The sequence below is a fragment of the Eumetopias jubatus genome, unplaced genomic scaffold (genome assembly GCF_037043125.1).
Source record: "Eumetopias jubatus isolate StellerSeaLion01/CBP00866 unplaced genomic scaffold, mEumJub1_p1.0 scaffold_14, whole genome shotgun sequence".
NCBI classification, from domain to species: Eukaryota; Metazoa; Chordata; class Mammalia; order Carnivora; family Otariidae; genus Eumetopias; species Eumetopias jubatus.
In genome coordinates, this window is record NW_028274820.1 from 76,812,746 (window position 1) to 76,832,989 (window position 20,244).

Below are 20,244 nucleotides of genomic sequence, written 5' to 3' on the forward strand. Positions count from 1 at the left end.
TTTCTAACTTCAGTTGTAAGTTACAATAAAATAGGAGTGATGTTTTCTAGTGATATGTGGTAATACCCAAAGTATCTGTGACAGGACATAAGGAAACAGAGGCCCAGGTAAGTTGCTGTTACTTGTGCAAGGACACTCACATAATTCGTTAGCAGAGCCAAGTCTAAAAACCCAGTCTGGTGCTTATCTGGACGCCTCTTCTGGCACCAGTCCTTTCCCAGGCGGTGCAGCAGACCTGCCATTTATTTACTAATTTCATCCTGAGGACAGAGAGGCTTTGTGGCGTGGTAAAGGGGAGGCAGTTTTCGGAGGCTCATATATGTTTGTGTAACACATAAGAAACTGTAGTCAGTTTCTTAAATAAATAATAACGCCTCCATACTGGAGTACTTTTAGAGGCAAATGCAGAATATGCGAACATGCTTTTTACTGTCGTGTTCTCCAGAGATGTATACCATATAGTCTCAACGTGCATAATTTTGTCCTGGGCCACTGAGTTCCTAAAAGATGAATTTTCGGCCCGTGTGGCAGAAAACTAAGGATCATACACCACTTCCCTACACCCACATTTCATATGAGAACAACATTCATCTCTCTACTTGTGATGAAAACACCCTGTTTCGTTTTCTCCCGCCTCCCCTGTCTTCTCTCAACATTTTCCGCCAGTAACTTCTACCACATTGTCTTTCCCTCTACTAGAAAACTCGCTCTCCCACCTTCTCTTTCCTACCCCACCTTCAGGAAGCTTCTCCCCTCCTTCCGCCTCCTGCTCCGCTTTTGTCACTCCGGGCGGCTGCGATCGCCGACCCGAAAAACAGCGAAAACACACTACGCACGCGCACTAACTTGCCAGCCCTTTGCCTCTCAAGTGTGGTTGGCCGATTTCTTTCAATCTCTGACTGGCCCAGGCTACGGTGCTGTAACTCTCGCGATATTTGCTGCCACCAGTCGGCGGGAGCCGCCGTCCGTTACCTGGCGGGCCTTGTTAGCTCCAGTTGTCGCCCGTGTTCCTGTGGTCCCCAGAGCGGCCGGGCCGAGCATCATGACGTCCGCCTTGGAAAACTACATCAACCGTATCCTCGGGCCGGCTGCCGCGGGCATCAATCGGGGCCATGGCGAAGCCCGCGTCCGCCCTTGAGAGGGCTGGTGCTGGAGAGACCGGGGGTCGGGATCGGCGGGCGGTTGGAATGCCCGGCCACTGAGGGGCCTGGGCTGCGGGTGAGGGACTTAAGGACCTGGGACCCGCCAGTCCCGCTGCCGGGGCTGGAGCCCGCCGCCCCTGGGGGCCAAGTCGCCTTTTAATTTTAACTTAAAAAAAAAAAACGGCAGTGTTTATTCCGAACTTTTCCCTGTCTCTTAGAAATCAGCTATCTGTTCCTCCATACTACCCTAGGGCCTATACGTTCACGTTTGGGAATAAGATCAACAGTCGTCCTAGCGGCGAGGAGGGCCTCGCAATGCAAGAATTTGTTTTATTCATAGGCTTTGCTTATTGTTCGAAGATACCAAAAACTTTAAAGATGGTGCACAAGTTGAATTTCTGCCCTTTACCACTTGAAGTCTCAACTTCTTTGTTGATAGAATGAAAATAATGCTTGCTGTTGTAATTGATACGAAGGGCAAATAACTTATAAAACCCCGTGTGAAATCTTAATGTACCCTATAGAAGTACTACCATTTTAAAATCTCAGGATAGAAACATTACATTGCTCTCATGTATAAATTTGGGACAAAAGTGAAATACTAAAGGCTTAACGATGCAAGCATATTGGCACCTTGTGACATCGACTGTAGCTTTTTTGAATTCCAGAGGCCAGGTCCTGGAAGAAAGTGTCTCAGCACGCTTGAAAGCATTCAATATTGATTAATTATCACTAATTCAATTTTCCTTTTAGAGATGAACAGTTCTAGGAAGGGGGGAAATATCTTCCTCCAAGTCCTATGGGGAGCATTCCCCAGTGAAAAAGAGTACCAAACATCTCCGCTGTTTCGAGACGGGGAAAAAACTGAGCGCATACAGAAAGGGATTTTCTTTTCTATTTTTCCCTGTTTTAATTGTGTAATTATCACAAAGATTTGAGGAAGTTAGAAACTTAAAGATATGTTGTGAATGTAGTGGCTGTATTAAGTAGTTGTGTCTTAATTCTGTCACCTTTTTCCTAGTAATTCAAACCATTTCCTTAGGAGATCCCAAGTTTTCATTTTTATTCCCTGAGAATGCTTTCCTTGATTCAGTTATCAGGAACTGTTGCAGTTATAACTTCTGACGGAAGAATGATTGTGGTAAGTAGTAAGCATATTCATTCTCTCCCTGTAAGCTTATTGGTTGTAAATTTTTATGTAAAACTTCTGATCTTTAATGCCTAAGCATCACAGTACACCTGCATTGCAGTTTTGTTACGGTTCAACTCTTTCTTTGATAAATAGCTCCTGCCTCATATTTCCTTCATTAATAAATGTTGGGTGTAATTTACATTAAAAGTTTCTAGGAGCCAGGATGGATAATAGATTCTGTCCTCAGAGAGCTTCTAGTCTAGTCTTCAGACATCTGCCTGTATTTTATATTTATCTTCCTCTTCCATTTTTTATTTCCTTCCCCATTCAGTGCTCTGACATTCACTGCACGAATCATAGTTGTTTTGAAATTTTGTATACGCCTCTTAGAAACTTTTTTATGATTTAGATACTACATATGTAGAATAATGAACATTTAGGGCTTGTATGGTGTTAATATACTTTCAGTCTCTGTAGGCTGTAGGACGTCTCTTTTCTGTAGGACAAATTATGATGATTGACTCTAACTTTTATTTCATCTCATTTGTCCTTTTATCACAGTATCCCCCTTAATTCTAGAAAATTCTTGGATTCTCTCCTTGATCTGTTCTTGACCTGAGGAATTTATTTCATGATTTTTGGCTACTTAATTATTTCTTCAGTTATAATTTATACATTACTTGCTTTCAAAAAAGTTTTAAAGCTGTTAAGCTTTCTCTGTTTTCTAACTAATTCATATATTTTAATCTCTTCTTTTCCCATTTTGCAGTTGTTTTTGTTTCTTTGCTTTTTTTAATTCTTGTAATTTTTCTCAGTGGGTCCTTATGTGACTGTTATCGAAGTGTTAGACTCAGCCATTTATTTAAATGTATATCATGTACGAGGCACTTTACATATATTATATCACTTAATCTTCAGTACAGCTCTGTGAAGAATTACCCCTGAATTTGAGGTTAGGAACCAGGCTCAGAAAAAGTGCATCACTTTCCCAGAGTCACTTAGATAATAAGTGGGAGAACCAAACTGGAATTTAAATTCAACTTGACTCCAAAGCTAAAGCTAGTTGCCTTGCTTCCTTCTTAATCAAGAGAACACTCTTTTCTTTTTAGGCTCCTTAGCGTATTTTGTCAAATAAGGACAGTTTGAAATATTTTTATCTCATCTTAACACCTCAGGACATCTATTACTATTAACTTTATTTGCAAATAGTTTTTTTATTTTGTGAAAACCTCAAATTTAAATTTTCTTATTTTTAACAGGATTGATAATAACTTTGAGAATTTAATTTTACAGAAGAAAATTATTTTAAAAGAGCATTTTGAGTGCTGAAGTTCAGTAGTTCTGTATTTTATTGACACATGGCTCGCTTGATAGAATAGTTACGTGTAAAATGACTTCAAGAGGCAATGTCTGGTTGTGTTAACAACTATACTAATTAGTTTAGTGAATACCCCATACTTTGTTTCTCTTCCAAATTCTAGGTTATCTATTTCTCTTTACTGTATTCTGATTTTACATATTTTGATCTTCAAAACATCAAACAGTTTAATAGTGAGCTTCAGAGAATTAACCAACCAAAACTAATATAAGTTGATATTTCTTCAGAAACTTGAACAGCATCTGAGCTACTTACTGTGTTGTGCTAGACCCATATCCTTTATTCAAAACCAATATTCTTCCATAAAATTTTCTCTGAATATTTCCTTCAGGTTCTGGTTCTAATAATTAACAATCATATTTGTATCTACCTTACTGGATTTTGGGAAGATTCAGTTAAGTAAATACATGTGAGGCCCATAGAACACTGGCAGATAGTAAGTACTTATTAAGTGTTAGCTGTTACTACCAGTTGAAGTTTGTATATATTTATGGGACTAATTTGAATCTCCAAAAAATGGTAAATTATATTTGTTTGTTCATAGTAATATAGTAGTTCAGTGGTCTGGGCCTGAAGCTAGCCTTTTGTGATTCAACTCCTAGCTCTGCTACTTCCTACTCATGAAACCTTGAGAGATTATGTAACCTCTCTGTGCCTCAATTTTTCTTCTCTGAAGTGGGAGTAACTAATATGTACCTCAAAGGATAAAAATTATTTGAGATAATGTGTGCAGTGTGTTTAGCACCTGGCCTAGTACTAAGGTGTAGCATGAAGTGATACTGTTACATTGCTATGGCTGGTATGTATGCTTCCCCCTTTTTACATGTTTATATAGTTTTCCCTTAAATTCCATTTGTTTTAGTCTGTGTCTAATGTTAGCTCCTGAACTATGTAGGCTTTTATGCTACCTCCTTACACTCTACTCACTAGTCAGATGTGTGGTGGTTTTTTCCTCATCTTAAAAAACCAAGAGGTAAGTTTGTTTCCCTGGATACTGTTGGTTATAAAGAGGTATTCTATTTTATAATGGATTTATATGTGAAAGAAGTACTTCTAAAATGATTAAAAATAAAAAAATAAGTACTCTGTTGGTATACCTGGCAACTACAATTTTTGCATCATTGAATTTACACATTCCGGTAAACCACAATATTTGTCTTTTTCTCTTGAATGTTTTCTTTACAGGGAACACTGAAAGGGTTTGACCAGACCATTAATTTGATTTTGGATGAAAGCCATGAACGAGTGTTCAGCTCTTCACAGGGAGTAGAACAAGTGGTGCTGGGGTTATACATCGTAAGAGGTGACAATGTGTAAGTAAATTATGTCCTCTTTTTAAGACGGGTTAAATATACTACAGGTTTATACTGCTTGCTATTTGGAAAAGGTTTTTATCCACCGAAATTGGTCCATATTTCTCATAGTTAAGTGGCCTAGATAGGGTCCAGAAAGGGTCCTCCCTTACACTGAATGCTTCATTAGAGAGGCTTTTTAAAATGTTCTTTCAAAATAACCCTAATTTTAGAGCAACATAAATACACTTCTAGGGTCTAAGGCTAGGGTTTGAAGGTGCCTTCAAAATCTCTTGTGTGAACAGTTTTAAATAATTCATCTTCTATAAGTGTTAAATTTATAAATAAGTAGTTATCCGTTACCTACTAAGTTTTTAGTATAATTGGAACACAAGATGCCCCATGTTTATGCTGTAAAATCAGTGAACTTGTGACATACTGATATGGCAGTTTGAGAAGACATATTTTGTGGTAGCAATTTAAGAAAAGTCTTCAACAGTATAGAGAGAGTAATACTGTCCAATAGAACTTGTGATGATGGAAATGTATATCTGCATTGTCCACTGTGTTAAGGTACTAGTGTGGCTATTGAGTGCTTGAAAAATGGTGTGACTAAGGAATTGAATTTTAAATTTAATTACTTTTAATAGTCCCATGTGGCTAGTGTAGTTAGAGAGGCTAGAAGATTGTTGGAATCAATTTTCTAGGGAGTATAGAATTAAAACATAGCTGGAAGTCTGCAAAAGATCTATTACACATCTCACATTATTTTGGAAGACAAATAGGATACAGAAGATGAAAGAATACTTCATTTAAATTATTTATCTTAAGAAAATCACCTTTAGATAGATAAATTATTTGATCTTTAATAAAAAAATCAGGGGTTTATAAGATATTCTAAAGAGGTGAATTTTAGGTGTAAAGTTATAAAGTGAGCTATAAAAAAAAGAGAGAAAGGCACAGCATTTAGTGGGGACAGTTTCCCTGACCAGAATAATAGTGATTATTTATATTGGGGTTCTGCCTAATAATTGATTTTAAGAAACTTTCTCCTACTTTGATTTAAAAAAATTAAAAAACAAATTTTTCTTTGAACTTCAGTTTAAAAAATTTAAAACCTTGTTATAGATTCAATGATGTGCTAGAGCCAGCTTGAGTGGCTCAAGGAAGCAGATTGTTACATTTTCAGGGATTTTGCAAGTTGGTTGATTGATGTTTTGTTGGTGGTAGCTTGAAATTGACCATAGTGGGAGTATTTGCACTATGGATATGAGTAAACACTGCAGAGCTGCCTCCCCCTTTTCCTTTGGAGAGCCAGTTTTAAAACATGTACCAGCACTCTACTGTCTTCCATAAGGATTTTAAATGATACTAAATTTTTTTAAGATGGAATTGAGATCATTGATTTGTTTTATATTGAGAAAACGTAATATATTTTCTCAGAATTTGGTACTTATCATTTATTAGAGAGCTAGAGGCTTTATATAGTTTAAAGCACCCTTGGGCAAATTCTGTATTATAAGTATTCACCTATAGAACTTACTCTTATTAAAACCAAACTAATTTAAACAACCAATTTTTTATGGAATAATGTTTTATACATATCCTTTGGTGTGGCTGTAACAATGTATGTATCCAGCTGCAGAGCTATGGCTTGGTTCCTAGCATGGTATTAATGAAATTAATGTTAACAGATATTATGGTAGTGTTGAATCAAGGAAAGATTTGTTGGCTTTAACCTTAGCTAATCACATCAAAAAGATCATTTGTTATGATACCTGAGTACCCGTTGCTACTATTATCTTTATATGTGAAGAACTGTACTTTTTGGTCCTGCATTTAAATTGAATGAACTGAGAAATCCTGAAAAGGAAAGTAATGGATGTTACGTGTGTGTGTGTGTGTGTGTGTGTGTGTGTGTGTATTGATGGATTTAGTTACTCAAATAGTAGACAAATAGTAGGCACTTTTATTTACTTATTTAGTAATGATTTTGTGATCAACCCCAACACGGTCCGTGGATTGAATTGTTGAGTTGAAATCATAGGATTGGTTTTGTACCATATCTATCTGATATGTGTCTTTTTCCTTTAAAGACTCATGATCCAATCACACTGTATGCAGTCTGTCCTTTAATACTGGCTTCTGTAATAATGTTGCCTTCAGATTACTTCTTGAAGTAATTTGTGACTTAAATGTGCAATTCACTACTTCATGAAAACGATATTTGCTTTTCACCTTAGGTTGTTTTTACTGTGTCTTTTCAGTTTTTTTAGAAATGAGATTGTTTTAACTGATTTTTTTTCCCCTTAAATAACTACAGTGCAGTCATTGGAGAAATTGATGAAGAGACAGATTCTGCGCTTGATTTGGGGAATATTCGAGCAGAACCTCTAAACTCTGTAGCACACTGAGGAAAAATTACATAATTGGACATCTGTAAATCTTGTATAGAAACTGATTATTCTGAGGATGATGTATGGAATTTTTATGAATGTGTAATTGTAGACTTTGACTCCATATTGATTCATTGTAATATGATATGTAAATTAAAATATTTCTACATTTCCTTGAAAAACATTTTTTTTTCCCCCTAAATCATAATTTTGGTAGCTTGGTTTTATTTTTCTCTTAAATAGTATGAAAATCTAATGTTTACTTTAGGCACTTTTAGAACAAATATTTCGTATTTTAATACTTAATGGAAAACTAGTTAAAGAGAAAAATTTGTGTGCTGTGTAAATCAAGCATACAAATACCATCAATAGTGCAAGATACTTGTGTTTCCCTATTTTTAAGAAAGTCACAGCAAGGTAAGTCTTGTAATATGAACCGTCCTCATTTATCACACTGCCTTGGTGGTTGGTTGCTCTCTAGCACCTTAGAAGTGTAGGTAAAAATGTGTTTGGTTGAGAAAAGGAAAAACGCTAACAAAGTTTCATATTATCTGAAAAAAATGGATTACATATAGTCTTAAAAGCCATCTTAGCTCCTAATCTTAAAAATGGGGGAATTTCTAGTATTAAAGGAGTTTTTTGTTGTTGTTTATAAATGTGAGTAAATAAACCTGACGTTTCTATTGAGGCAGTGCTTGCTGTTATTGTCAACAACTTCCCATGACTCCTTGGTTCCATAAACCTGTTTTTAAAAGAAGTAAACATGGTTTCTCAGAGCAACAATCAGAATTGGTTGATTATTTGAGTGAATCAATTAAGTGGATAATGTCCCTCATCTACAAGTAGGCTGTTTTCTAAAACCCTTTGTACAGCTGTGTGGACTTCTTAAAGAATCCATAGAAACAATGGTACAAATAGTGTTGAGATATCTAGACTAGTCCACAGAAATTCTCATCAACTCACTGAGGGCTAAAGTGTGTAACTTTGTGGTGAGTAGAAAATAGAAAAATACTACAATCTTGTAATTCAAGCAAAATTTAAATAGTTTTTTTTTTTAAATGAAAGTTTTTGGCAATAGGGGTTGGCAAGCTTTTTTGTAGAAATGCAGATAGTAAATATTTTAAGCTTTGAGGGCCATATGGTCTCTCACAGCTACTCAACTTTGTTGTTGTCATATGAAAACAACCATAGATAATACATAAATGAATAGTTGTGGCTGTGTTCCAAATAAACTTCATTTACAGTAACAGGTGGCAGGCTGGATTTGGCCTGTAGGCCATAGTTTGCTGACCCTTGGCTTAAAATAATACAAGCTCAGTAAGAAAAGATGAAGGCTAATTTGTATAAAATCTGAAAAGGGCTTCTGGAGTAGATCCTTTCAGAGTTTAGAGGTAGATTTTGTTCATATTTTTTTAATATTTAAAACTCTACTTATTAGATATGATAGTTTTTTGGTTCACAAATAAAACATTTTCCTCTGGAAAATATCTTCATAGAAATAAGACTTGTAAGAAGAGAACTGTTGAGATAGTTTTCTTCACTGGTCACCAGGCACCGTCACCCAGCATAACTTTCTTGATGTTCTGTTGTTCAGGGCTGCCTCAGGATTAGACAAAGTTTAGTTAGTATTGGCTATCATAACTATTTGGCTTTTGTAGTATATGGTTTTATATCAATAATAAAATGAAAATAATGCAAAGTAAGTAAAGCAAACAGGCAATTTAATGAGGGACTATAAACCAAATGTTCTATATAAGTAAATAGTGGTATTTTAAATGGGTAAACTATTTTCCCAAAACCAAATAAGGAATACAGATCATTCATTTGCTAAGTGAAATGTATTAGAACAGTGCAAATGAAGTCCAAGTCAGATATTTTGCCAACATACTTGACATAACACAAATTACACATAAACCAGTAGACAAACCATCACGGTAATGAGTTTCTAATATGATGTAGCCTTCTGAAATCTTATAATGATGCATTTACCTGACTGATGTCAAAAAATCATTCCCCAAATATGAACTGGATGTTGGTAATGGTTGGTAGAGAAAATGAATGAAAACACACCAAATGGTCTACGCGATTATTTATTCCTGGGTGCGCAGGGTAGGCTTTCTGTGCTTGTAACCAATTCAAATTGGATTTCTTTTTGCATGAGCATTGTAAAGGAACCACAACTATGAGTGGTAACTTGATTAATATGCAGTGTCAAGTTTTTTATGTTCTTTAATGAGATTTTTATTCTGTAATCACTTTTATTTATAAAGAGCCTCAAATCAATTTTAACCTATAATTACCTCTGTGCTCTGTGATTCAGGCACTATCTAAGCCCAGCTTAATAATGCATCAAAGAAATAAATCTTTCCTGGAAAGATATTTTCACTGAACTTTTTTGTAAAGGGCAATTAACTGCAGAAAGGACTTGTTTCTTTTTAACTGAAAACATACTATCCAGAGTAATAGTTTAAAGCATTGCTTTTAGGCTAAAGCACTTTGCTAAGTTAAATGGCCTTAACATGCCGACAGTTTTGGCTTAAATATTACAAATCTTGATGGCAGAAGAATAAGAGATAATTAAAGATAAACTATTAATATTTGCTTTACTTAAAATCCTGTTTAGCACCTTTATAAAATCATTCAGAATTTTTAACCTATTGTGAGATATGATAAAAACTTCTTAGTAGTCACCATAAATATAGGCTATCTGTGTCAACATGTTTCTCAGACGTGTAACAAAGGATTTACCATGTGGATGAGAAAGTATACAGTGCCTTCACAAGGGCATGTGAACCTACTTGGGTAGTAGCCAGAATTATAAAGCAATCTGTAACTGGCAATATAGTGTATTCTGGGCTTTCACCTTCAAAATTTAGTAGGTAGCATTTACTGAGTGCATATCCTGTGCCAGGCATGATGCTCAATGCTTACAACAGTGACCATTTTACATATGGGGAAATTGAGGCTCAGCAGGGTTAAGAGCCTTATGAGAGATCATATGGGTAACAAGGCTCGAATTTGACCAGGTCTTTGTATTTTTATAAACTGCCTATTGGTAGAAAGTATATTATCAAATTCCTGCTGTCAAATATCTATTAGAAACCTGATTGAAAGAAATATTTAGATGATCTAAGGCAGTTCGCGAAGCTTTGTTGTGGGTCATTTTCATAATTACCTGAGTTGCTTTAAATATTATTGGGCCCTACTCTCACTGATGTGGTTCAGTAGATCTGGAATGGGGCAAAAAGGAATACTCAATAAATAGCTAAGGAAAGTAGTAGAATTATTAAAAGACCTATCATATGCCTGGATGAGTCCTAGTTATGCTTCAGAATCCTTACCTTTAAGACATGGTAACAATATGTATTTTTGGTGCTGTAACAAATGAAATTAGGCTCCATTTAAAAAATTTGGTATGATTTATGGGATTTAAACAGTAAACAGCTTATTCTAGGTATTCAAAGGCCAAAGTGAAAAAGTTGCAGATGTGGGTCTTGCCACCTTGGTTTTTCACAGTGCCTCTGGCTACCATATCTCTCCATAAGAGACTGGAGTATTTCAACTTTGAAGATTTAAGGTTAAGTGGAAGGTATGTGTAATAAGTTTACATTATTTAACAAATAGTATGATTATACTTGTCTTATGGCAATCATATACTCTTGACTTGTGGGGTTCAAAAATGAAAACTCAGGTTTAACCTTTCACATGTAAACTAGGATCCCTCCATTCTGAACTTGCATATAATTCTATATCTCATGTTATAAATTTACTTTCACTCATTTTAATATTCTTTTTTACTAATTTGGAGCTTTTTTTTTTAAGTTGGGCTGTTATTCTCAGTTTTTAAGTCATTGGCAAATTTGGTAAAAAAATTCTTTACCTGTAAGACTGAAAAAAACAATGTTGATAAGGCAGAGCCCTCTCCACCTAGATTGATACTGAGCCATTAAACAGCATAGTGTTCCCATTCAAACAGCTACAAATTTGTTTAATTACAAGACATTTAGTCCTTTTCTCCCATCTTGTTTACAGAGATTATTTATGTGAAATTTGGTCAAATGCTTTGCTGTGATCTTTATTCCTCTTTTAGCAGGGAAACTGTGACATGGGCATAGCTGGTCTTCATGAATCAATGCTGCCTCCTAGTGATCATCCCTTTTCTATGTTTCCACAAACAAAAAAAGTGTATTTTGGAATATTGTCAGTGACATTTGTAAAGCCATTTTAGGGCATACCAGGTACCATGCTTGCAACTGTGGATAATGCAGGGAACAACAGTAACAAGTTCTTGTCCTTCTGTAGCTTGTATCTGTCCTTAGCACCTCAACCAAATCATCTTTTGACTCAAAGGCTTACTCTCCAGGGACATGAGTGTTTGTCAAATTCCTTTAGTCTAGGATGTAACTTAACCGGGCTTGGATTCATTTAAACGACTAAAAACTGTCTTTTTAATTGGATCTAATTTGCATTCATCATTTTCCCAACCTTTTTTCTGTTTTAACATTGGAGAGCTTGTGTAGGTTGTGTAACACTAAGGATAAAGGCAAAAGAGGACTTTACCAGCAGTTTTCTCTCATTAGTTAACAATACCATCTGCTGCCCACTGGCATTATTAGGTGCACCATTAAATTTTTTAAACATCCAGTTTCTGTATTGATTTTTGTTATAACCTTTTACTTCCATTTTTTTTGTACATGTTTCTTTTTTAAACATCCTTTTATCTTATAGATGTATTATTTGGCAGAAGTGGCACAGGTCAAGTATTGCTAAAACTGGAATCCAAATACCATGCTATAATTTCTACGCCAGTGTTCTTTCAACTATATGATAAGGCCTTTCTCCTCACTAGGGTAATTTTCAGTTATACTGTAAACCTTTGGTTTTTGTTTTCTTTTCCCTATATACTGGCCTTAAAAATACCAAATAATGCAAATGGTACCGAATTGTTATTACATTTGAAATACGTTAAAAGGAAAAGAATTCAGGATCAGGGGATGGGGTGGGACACATCTCTGGGGGATATATCACTTAGGTCATGTATGAAAAATTGTGTGTGTGTGTGTGTGTGTGTGTGTGTGTGTGTGTGTGTGTGTGTGTTGGGGGCAGGCAGGAAAATGTTCTGTTTGATGTCTGAAAATATGCACGATGTATCTTACATTTCACTTAATTTGTCTTCTATCAGGAAAATCATAGATTATAATTACACACTACAAAGTAAATTCATAAACTGATAAGTTGCCAGAAAGCACTGCAGTATGGCTTATATAACATTTTAAAAATAATTTTTTAAAGAGGTCAAAATGATAGCTAAATTTTTTTAATTTTATTTATTTTAAAAGTTTTAAAAAGTGTTTAGATCTTTCAACCTGATTTGGGTAAACTTTACCACAGTTATGTAGAAAAGGACCAGAGATAACTAAAGATAAGTAGGAGGTATAATTTTGAGGAATTTTTAAATTAGAGTCAGGTGAGGCCAGTGTAGCATGGCAGTGAAGTAAATCAGACTTAGCTGGTAGTTTTAGCAAATTAATCTCCCATGTCTTGGGTACCTCAGTAAAAATGGGACAACCCCCCTTGAGTTGTTTTGAAGATTAAGATAATAAACACTTAGAATACTACCTGGAACAAAGTAATGTGTCAGTGTTAACAATAGCTAACATATATCCTATTACTGAATGAAGGACTCTTAAGTTATCTATTGTTACCTAGGAAAAGTACTCAGAAGTAATTAAGAACATTCCTTGATAAAGCTCTTTGATGGAAAAACACTAGTAAAATTCTGTACAGAACTGTAAGTTTATTGGAAATAAGTATCTTTCCCTTGTGCAAAAGGTGATGTGAAGTTTTGATCACCACTTTTTTTAAATGCCAGAGGTAGAGAAAGTATAGAGAAAAACAGTCAGTGATTAGATGTCATATAAAGATTAGATCTCTTTAGTGTGAAAAGATAAATGGGAAATGGGAATATGCTAAAAGTCTAAAATTGAGAATGAATAAGAACTTGCATATTTCATTTTGTATATTAAAACTAAGTATCCTATAAAGATTGGAAGGATAGTTTAGGGCAAATAAAATTCTACATTAAACAATGAATAATAAATCTAAACAATTTATCAATAATAGTTCATTTCCTGAGAATTTACTATAAGAGAACCTTCACTGAGAGATGACATGACCGGTAAAGTGTTATTTGAAAGCAATATATAAATGTGCCCAATGTATGGCAGAGCTTGCAAATGCTTCTATGTGCAGAGACATGGGGGAGCACAGAGCAGAATTCAAGTAAATAGATTTGTGCTGGGTCCTTATGGATATTAAGGCTTTGCATAAATGGTTGAGAAAGCTTTCCACATTGGTTGACACAAAGGCAAGAACAAGCAAGATGTGTAATAATTCCTTGAGTAACAGACTGATTTATCTGTGCAGTAAAGCTCAAATCCTGCACACTCCAAAAAAAGGACTGGGCCTTGTCCTTCTGTCTTCTGGGGAGATAACCTTTGAGCCCTTGGAATATCCTTTCTGATAAGAGCTTTTGCATGCCTCAAGTCTTGGGCCATGCTTGTTTCAGTTGAACTTCTGGGGGTTGGAGACTAATGGAAGTTAGTCATGTGGGAGCTACTTGTCTATGTATCTATAAACAGTATTCAGAGAGCCTGGGTAAAAAGCCCCTAACACCAAGACTTGAGAGAGTTTCTCTGGTTAGCAACACTTGGCATGTGTCATCAAATACTATTGCTGGGAAAATTCGGTGTTATCTGTGCAACTCCACTGGGAGAGGACTACTGGAAGCTTATAACTGGCTTTTCTGGGTTTTCACCCTAATTATCTTTTTCCTTCGCTGATTTTAATCTGAGAAAAGAAAAGGCAATCAAATAATCTACAGTCTTGAAACCAGAGCTAACTGAGATCTGCCCTCAGACCCTTGATGGTGAAAACAAAGTACTGATTACTGTTTTAACTATCAAACATTTTAGAACAAACTCTGGGCCTTTACCTGTGTTTGCTTTGGTTTAAATTTTTTTTTTTCTCAGAAAAAGCATATACAGTTAAATCTGACTTCTTGAAGATCGAGGATCCAGGATCTTAACTGGATCCTGTCTCTTGATACTGTGGATACAAAGCTACCATGGACGGGCGGGGGCGGGGGGGGGGGGTTGGTCTGAAAGCCTGGCCGACTTGGAGTTAAATTATGGTTCAGCACATTTTAACTGTGGGATCTTGGGCCAATTAAATCAAGTTCCCTAAATCACAATTTTGTAATTAATAAAAAGAAGAAAATGACAGCATGGTAACTTTGCAGAGCTGTTATGATTATTATACAGAGAACACATGTTAAGCACATAATGTCCTATCTAGTTCAGAGTAAAACAATGAATAAATGTTAGTTCCATTTCTCTTCATTCCCTTATTTAAGAGGTAATAAATCTATAGAAATCCTACCTGCTAATGAGTCTTCTTCAGAACTCTCATCCATAACTAAAAAGTAAGAATGAATTTGAATCGGCAATAGGAAAATATATAATAATATTATGAGTACAATACTCTTATGCCTGGCCACAAACTATCCCTTTGGAACACAACTGGAAAATATTCCAGAGTATTAATTATACTCTTGGTGGGCAACTGATACATTAAAGTCCTCCCCACCATCACAAATTATTATATGCAAGGGAGAATGTGATTTATCAAAATTTGATACAAGTGAATTATAGTTATCATAATCCTAACCCAATAAAATCAACAGAAATGGCATCATGAAAAGAATTGGTATTACAATTGGGGAACAACAAATTTAAACAGCACAATTCTTCTAGACCTCATCCATTAGGGGCAGTAAGGAGATAGCATACTTAGCTAATTCTTTAGTTCAAGGAGGGAATGTAGGTAGAGACTGTTCAGTTTAGCATGAAGAACCCATCATAAGGTCTAGAGGCACCATACTCTGCCACATTAGAAAACAGGTAAGAGACAATGATCCTTGCAAAAACTTTCCAGTGGCCAGGGGAAGGGAGTACAGGAGACAAGTGTATTTCCTTCCTATTCTCAGAGAGATGGTAATAAACTCATTTAGTTCTAGCCATTTTATGTACCCTGTGAATAGAGTCCTGCAAACAAGGCTATTTCTTCTCTCGGAAGAATAAATGAAAAGGTCCCACGCTAAGAACTTACCTACTCTGAACTACTTGGAGGTTCTACTCAGTAAGTTTAAGATCAACCATTTAGGGGTACCTGGATGGCTCAGTCAGTTAAGTGTCCGACTCTTTATCTCAGCTCAGGTCTCAATCTCAGGGTCGTGAGTTCAAGCCCCACAATTTTCATTACAGCATTTTGTTTTTGTGACATATTTTTGCACTTCTATTAAAACTTCAAGTCCAGAAATGGGATATTTATATACTTACTCTACAAATACAAATCTGGTTGATGTAATAAAATGTCTTGTTCTAACAAAATTAGTAAATGTTATGAACTAAATGTTTATATCCCCCCAAAACTGACATGTTGATACCCTAATTCCAATGTGATGGTATTTGGAGGTGGGGCCTTTAGGAGGTAATCAAGTCACAGAAACATTCATGAATGGGATTAGTGCCCCCATAAGAGACCAGAGATCGCTAGCTAGCTCTTTCAGCCATCTGAGGACACAAAGTAAACCAAGAAGGCCCTCCTCAAGAACCAGACTATGCTAGCACCCTAATCTCAGATTTACAGCCTCCAGACTTATGGGAAATAAATGTCTGTTGTTTAAACCACTGATGTATAGTACTGTTAATAGCCCGAATGGATTAAGACAGTAAATCATGACAATTAGCCAACAAATGGGAGAAAAATATTTTGTTCTAATGGGAACAACTCATTCTCTTCAACTTACAAAAGAGAAAGGTTAATAGATTATTAATGTAACAACATATAAAAGAACTTGTGATTCTCAATAAGGAATTGCTTTTCCAACTTCTATACTGATCTGCAAAAGTAAATTAAGAATATAACCTGACATCTTTTATTGAAGTTCATATTTCTTTGTGTTTGTGTACAGTCCCAGTTTAAATGGACAGGTGCTTTTATGATGAATAAGTTGCTATCATTTATTACAAGAAATAATTTGTTGTAAAAATAATAAACCCATTTTATAACATCCACTTTGTTTCTAATTATATAGAAATAAATAACACTTGTTTTCTAATTTATACAAAGGCACCATATGGATTTAATGAATTTAGTAAACTTCTGAAATTAAATTTCTCTTCAGACATTATTTCAGAATCTCACAATGAACATCTTAAATAATAAATTGTAGAATTTTAAGAAAAACAAATTTACATATTGATTTTTATTTATTTATTTATTTTTAAAGATTTTATTTATTTATTTGACCTAGAGAGAGATAGCGAGAGCAGGAACACAAGCAGGGGGAGTGGGAGAGGGAGAAGCAGGCTTCCTGCTGAGCAGGGAGCCCCATGTGGGACTCGATCCCAGGACCCTGGGATCATGACCTGAGCCAAAGGCAGACGCTTAACGACTGAGCCACCCAGGCACCCTACATATTGATTTTTAAACAGCTCTTTTATAATGAAAAATTTCATAATCCTACTTTCTATATCTTTGGCAGAATCAACAAGAGAAAACCCACTACCAGAAGTTTTAATTGATAGCTATGTTTGAAATAAAGAATATTTGGATCTCCTTTATTATTTTTTCTTAGAAATCACATGACTATTATATATAAAAAAATTACTATTTTAATACTGATATGATGTACCAACCATATTACATAATACTCATATTTCTCGTAACAGACAGAAGGTCATAACTCAGTTATATAAAATTGGTATATAATTTCTATACACTTCAAACTTCTGAGCTATATTAGCTTTATATTAGCATTTAAATGAAGAATTATCACTGAGTAGTCCTGAACTGAAAGCAGTACAACTCATTAAATTAACCAGAGGTCACATGATAAGATCCTGAAGTCCTGAAATTAGTTTTCCCAGTTTAGACACATAGCTATCTTTTCTTGGTAAAGTACTTTCTCTTTGTCTCCTGTAAATGTGGCTCTTGCGTGACCTTCCTAACTCCCAAGTGTTGTGGGGATTTAATGACATAACATATACAAATGTTTTGTGAGATAGTGAAGCAACAGAAGAATGTGCTCATTAACTTTATTACTGTCCTATTCTGGATCCTTCAATAAAACCCACTGTCTGTTTTTACATAGTTGCTAAGGTCTCAAAGTTCTGCAGTTTTCACAAAATGTTTTAAATCCTAATATTACTTTATTAGGTGGTTTATTGCTTGTGGTTTGTAATTTCATGACTTGCACTCAGCTACTACATCATTTGTAACTAAAGTTACATATATTATAAATCATTAGATAACAAATTTGTGATTGTATATAAGAAACTTTAGGGTCTCCATTAACAGTGGCCAATCATGCTAATGGGAGACAGCTAACAGATCAAGTCAAGACTGATGTGGAAAACTATTCCCATTCTATTCACTCACATTCCAAACCAGAAAATCTTTGTGAGAATAATGCTCAATCTCCATGTTGATCCCCAATTGTTTTGGAAGATGGAAACTACTTTTTATACTTGGATTGTGATACATGGATGGGTTCGAATAAACCTTCCCTAAGAGACAGCTCCTCTAGATTCAGAGGATCCTGTTGAACCTTGAAAATTATGGCAGCCTCTCCTAAAACTGAGGTACAGACAGGAGTCACATGGGAGGTGTTCATTACTATATCAAATTTAGGACTTGAGTAAATGACCTTAGTAGTGGGAATCTAAGGTAAACAATCCCCCAGTGCTCTGGAGGAAGATGACAGGAATTTTCATAGTCTGACACAGGCAGCTACAAAGGATTTAGGTCTTGGGAGACCATCTAGGAGCAAAGAAAGGAAACTGATGCCTTTTTGCAATACTATCTGAATCTGATGGCTTCAGCTTGATCCCTATTAGCAATCCTTGGATTTCCACCCTAAGTATCCTGCTTGCCTCATCCTAGTCACAGCCCTGATTTCTTAGCAAGAACAACAAAGGTCTCAAAAGGGAATCTAGCCTGAAGATCTGGGGGATGATCTGGGCTTCACGTAAAGTTCTGACTGAAATGAGGGACTGCTTTGGAAACAATACCTGAGCACTCCGCTGTGCACTAACAGAGCTATACTCTAAGAGTCCAAGTATGGTTCACTCCTAGAGATCTGGGCCAGCACTTATGAATAATTTAGCTTTTCTCTACTAATTTGAATTTTCATAATGATCAAATACTAATTCTCATTGATATTTGGATGTGTTTCTAAACTTTCTATTCTATTCCATTCATTTGTCCATCTATTATGCTGTCAGTAAAACAATAATTAGTGGAAATTTATAAATCTCTTTTTTCAGAGTGCCTAGGTGGCTCAGTCGTTAAGCGTCTGCCTTCCGCTCAGGTCATGATCCCAGGGTCCTGGGATCGAGCCCCGCATCAGGCTCCCTGCTCTGCAGGAAGGCTGCTTCTCCCTCTCCCACTCACCCTGCTTGTGTTCCCTCTCTCGCTGTGTCTCTCTCTGTCAAATAAATAAATAAAATCTTTTAAAAAAAATCTTTTTCCAAAATTTTTCTTAATATCATCATAAAAGTATACCAGCATCACAAATAATTCTAATTTTTAAAATCTTGATATTTTGATTTGGTTTATAGGAAATTGCTAAAATAATAAAAGTTTACATATTTTAGATAAATGAGTCTTTTTGTTCAAGAACATGGAGCACCTCTCCACCCAAAGGTTTTTCTTAGATGCCTTAGTAAAGCATACAGTTTATACCTATCTGTCTATCTACCTACCTACCTACCTACCTAAAGTGTGTTATTAAAACAACAAAGAGATCTACACACCTATTAGAACAGCCAAAACCCAGAACACTGAAAACATCAAATACTAGTGAGGACATGGAGCAACAGAAACCCTCATTCATTGCCAGTGGGAAGGCAAAATGGTACAGCCACTTTGAAAGATTGTCATCTTCTTACAAAACTAAACATACTCTTACCATATAATCCAGTAATCACACTCCTTGGTATTTACGTAAAGGAGTTGAAAACTTATGTCTGCGAAAAATTTTGCCCATGAACATTTATAGCAGCTTTATCCATAATTGCCAAAACTTGGTAGCAACCAAGATGTCCTTCAGTAGGTGAATGGATACTGTGGTATATCCAGATAATAGAATATTGTTTAGTGCTAAAAAGAAATGCACTACCAAGCCATGAAAAGACATGGAGGAAACTTAAATGCACACTACTAAGTGAAAGAACCAGTGTGAAAAGGCTACATACTATATGATTCCAGCAAACGTCATTTTGGAAAAGGCAAAACTGTGGAAACAGTAAAAAGAGGTTGTCAAGGGCTGGAGGGAGGGTGGAATGAATGGGAGAACACAGGGCAATGGACCTCTTCTGTAGGATACTGTAATGTTGGATGCATATCATTATACATTATACATTTGTCCAAACCTAAAGTACATACAAGACCAAGAGTAAATGTAAACTACAGATTTGGGGTGACTCTGATGTATCACTGTAGGTTCATCCTTGGTAACCAATGTACAGTTTTGGTGAGTTATGTTGATAGTGTGGGAGGCAATGCATGTGTTGGGACAGAGGTTTATGGGAAATATCTGTAACTTCTCAATTTTGTGAACCCAGAAGTGCTCTAAAATATAAAATCTATTTTAAAAATCTCTGATCTTATCAAAAATATTTTTACTTCAGAAGTGTCTATATTATGGGAGTTTTTTTCTCTCATTACAAACTTTCCTATATATGCTAATATTTGATAATTTAAAATGTGTATACTGGAAAAGGAAATGATGATTTATGTACTTTCTATTACTATTTAAATTTAGTTAAACCTCTTTAAA

The 20,244-nt window shown here is 35.5% G+C and overlaps 1 protein-coding gene across 1 annotated transcript; it reads left to right on the forward strand.

Annotated features, from left to right (window-relative positions):
* Nucleotides 1-953: 953 nt before the first annotated feature.
* Nucleotides 954-9,690, forward strand: LSM8 (LSM8 homolog, U6 small nuclear RNA associated). Its single transcript, XM_028104829.2, has 4 exons — nucleotides 954-1,073; nucleotides 2,243-2,283; nucleotides 4,838-4,965; nucleotides 7,268-9,690. Exons 1-4 carry the CDS (start codon nucleotides 1,043-1,045, stop codon nucleotides 7,356-7,358), a joined length of 291 nt encoding a protein of 96 aa, XP_027960630.1. The 5' UTR covers nucleotides 954-1,042; the 3' UTR covers nucleotides 7,359-9,690.
* Nucleotides 9,691-20,244: the final 10,554 nt, after the last annotated feature.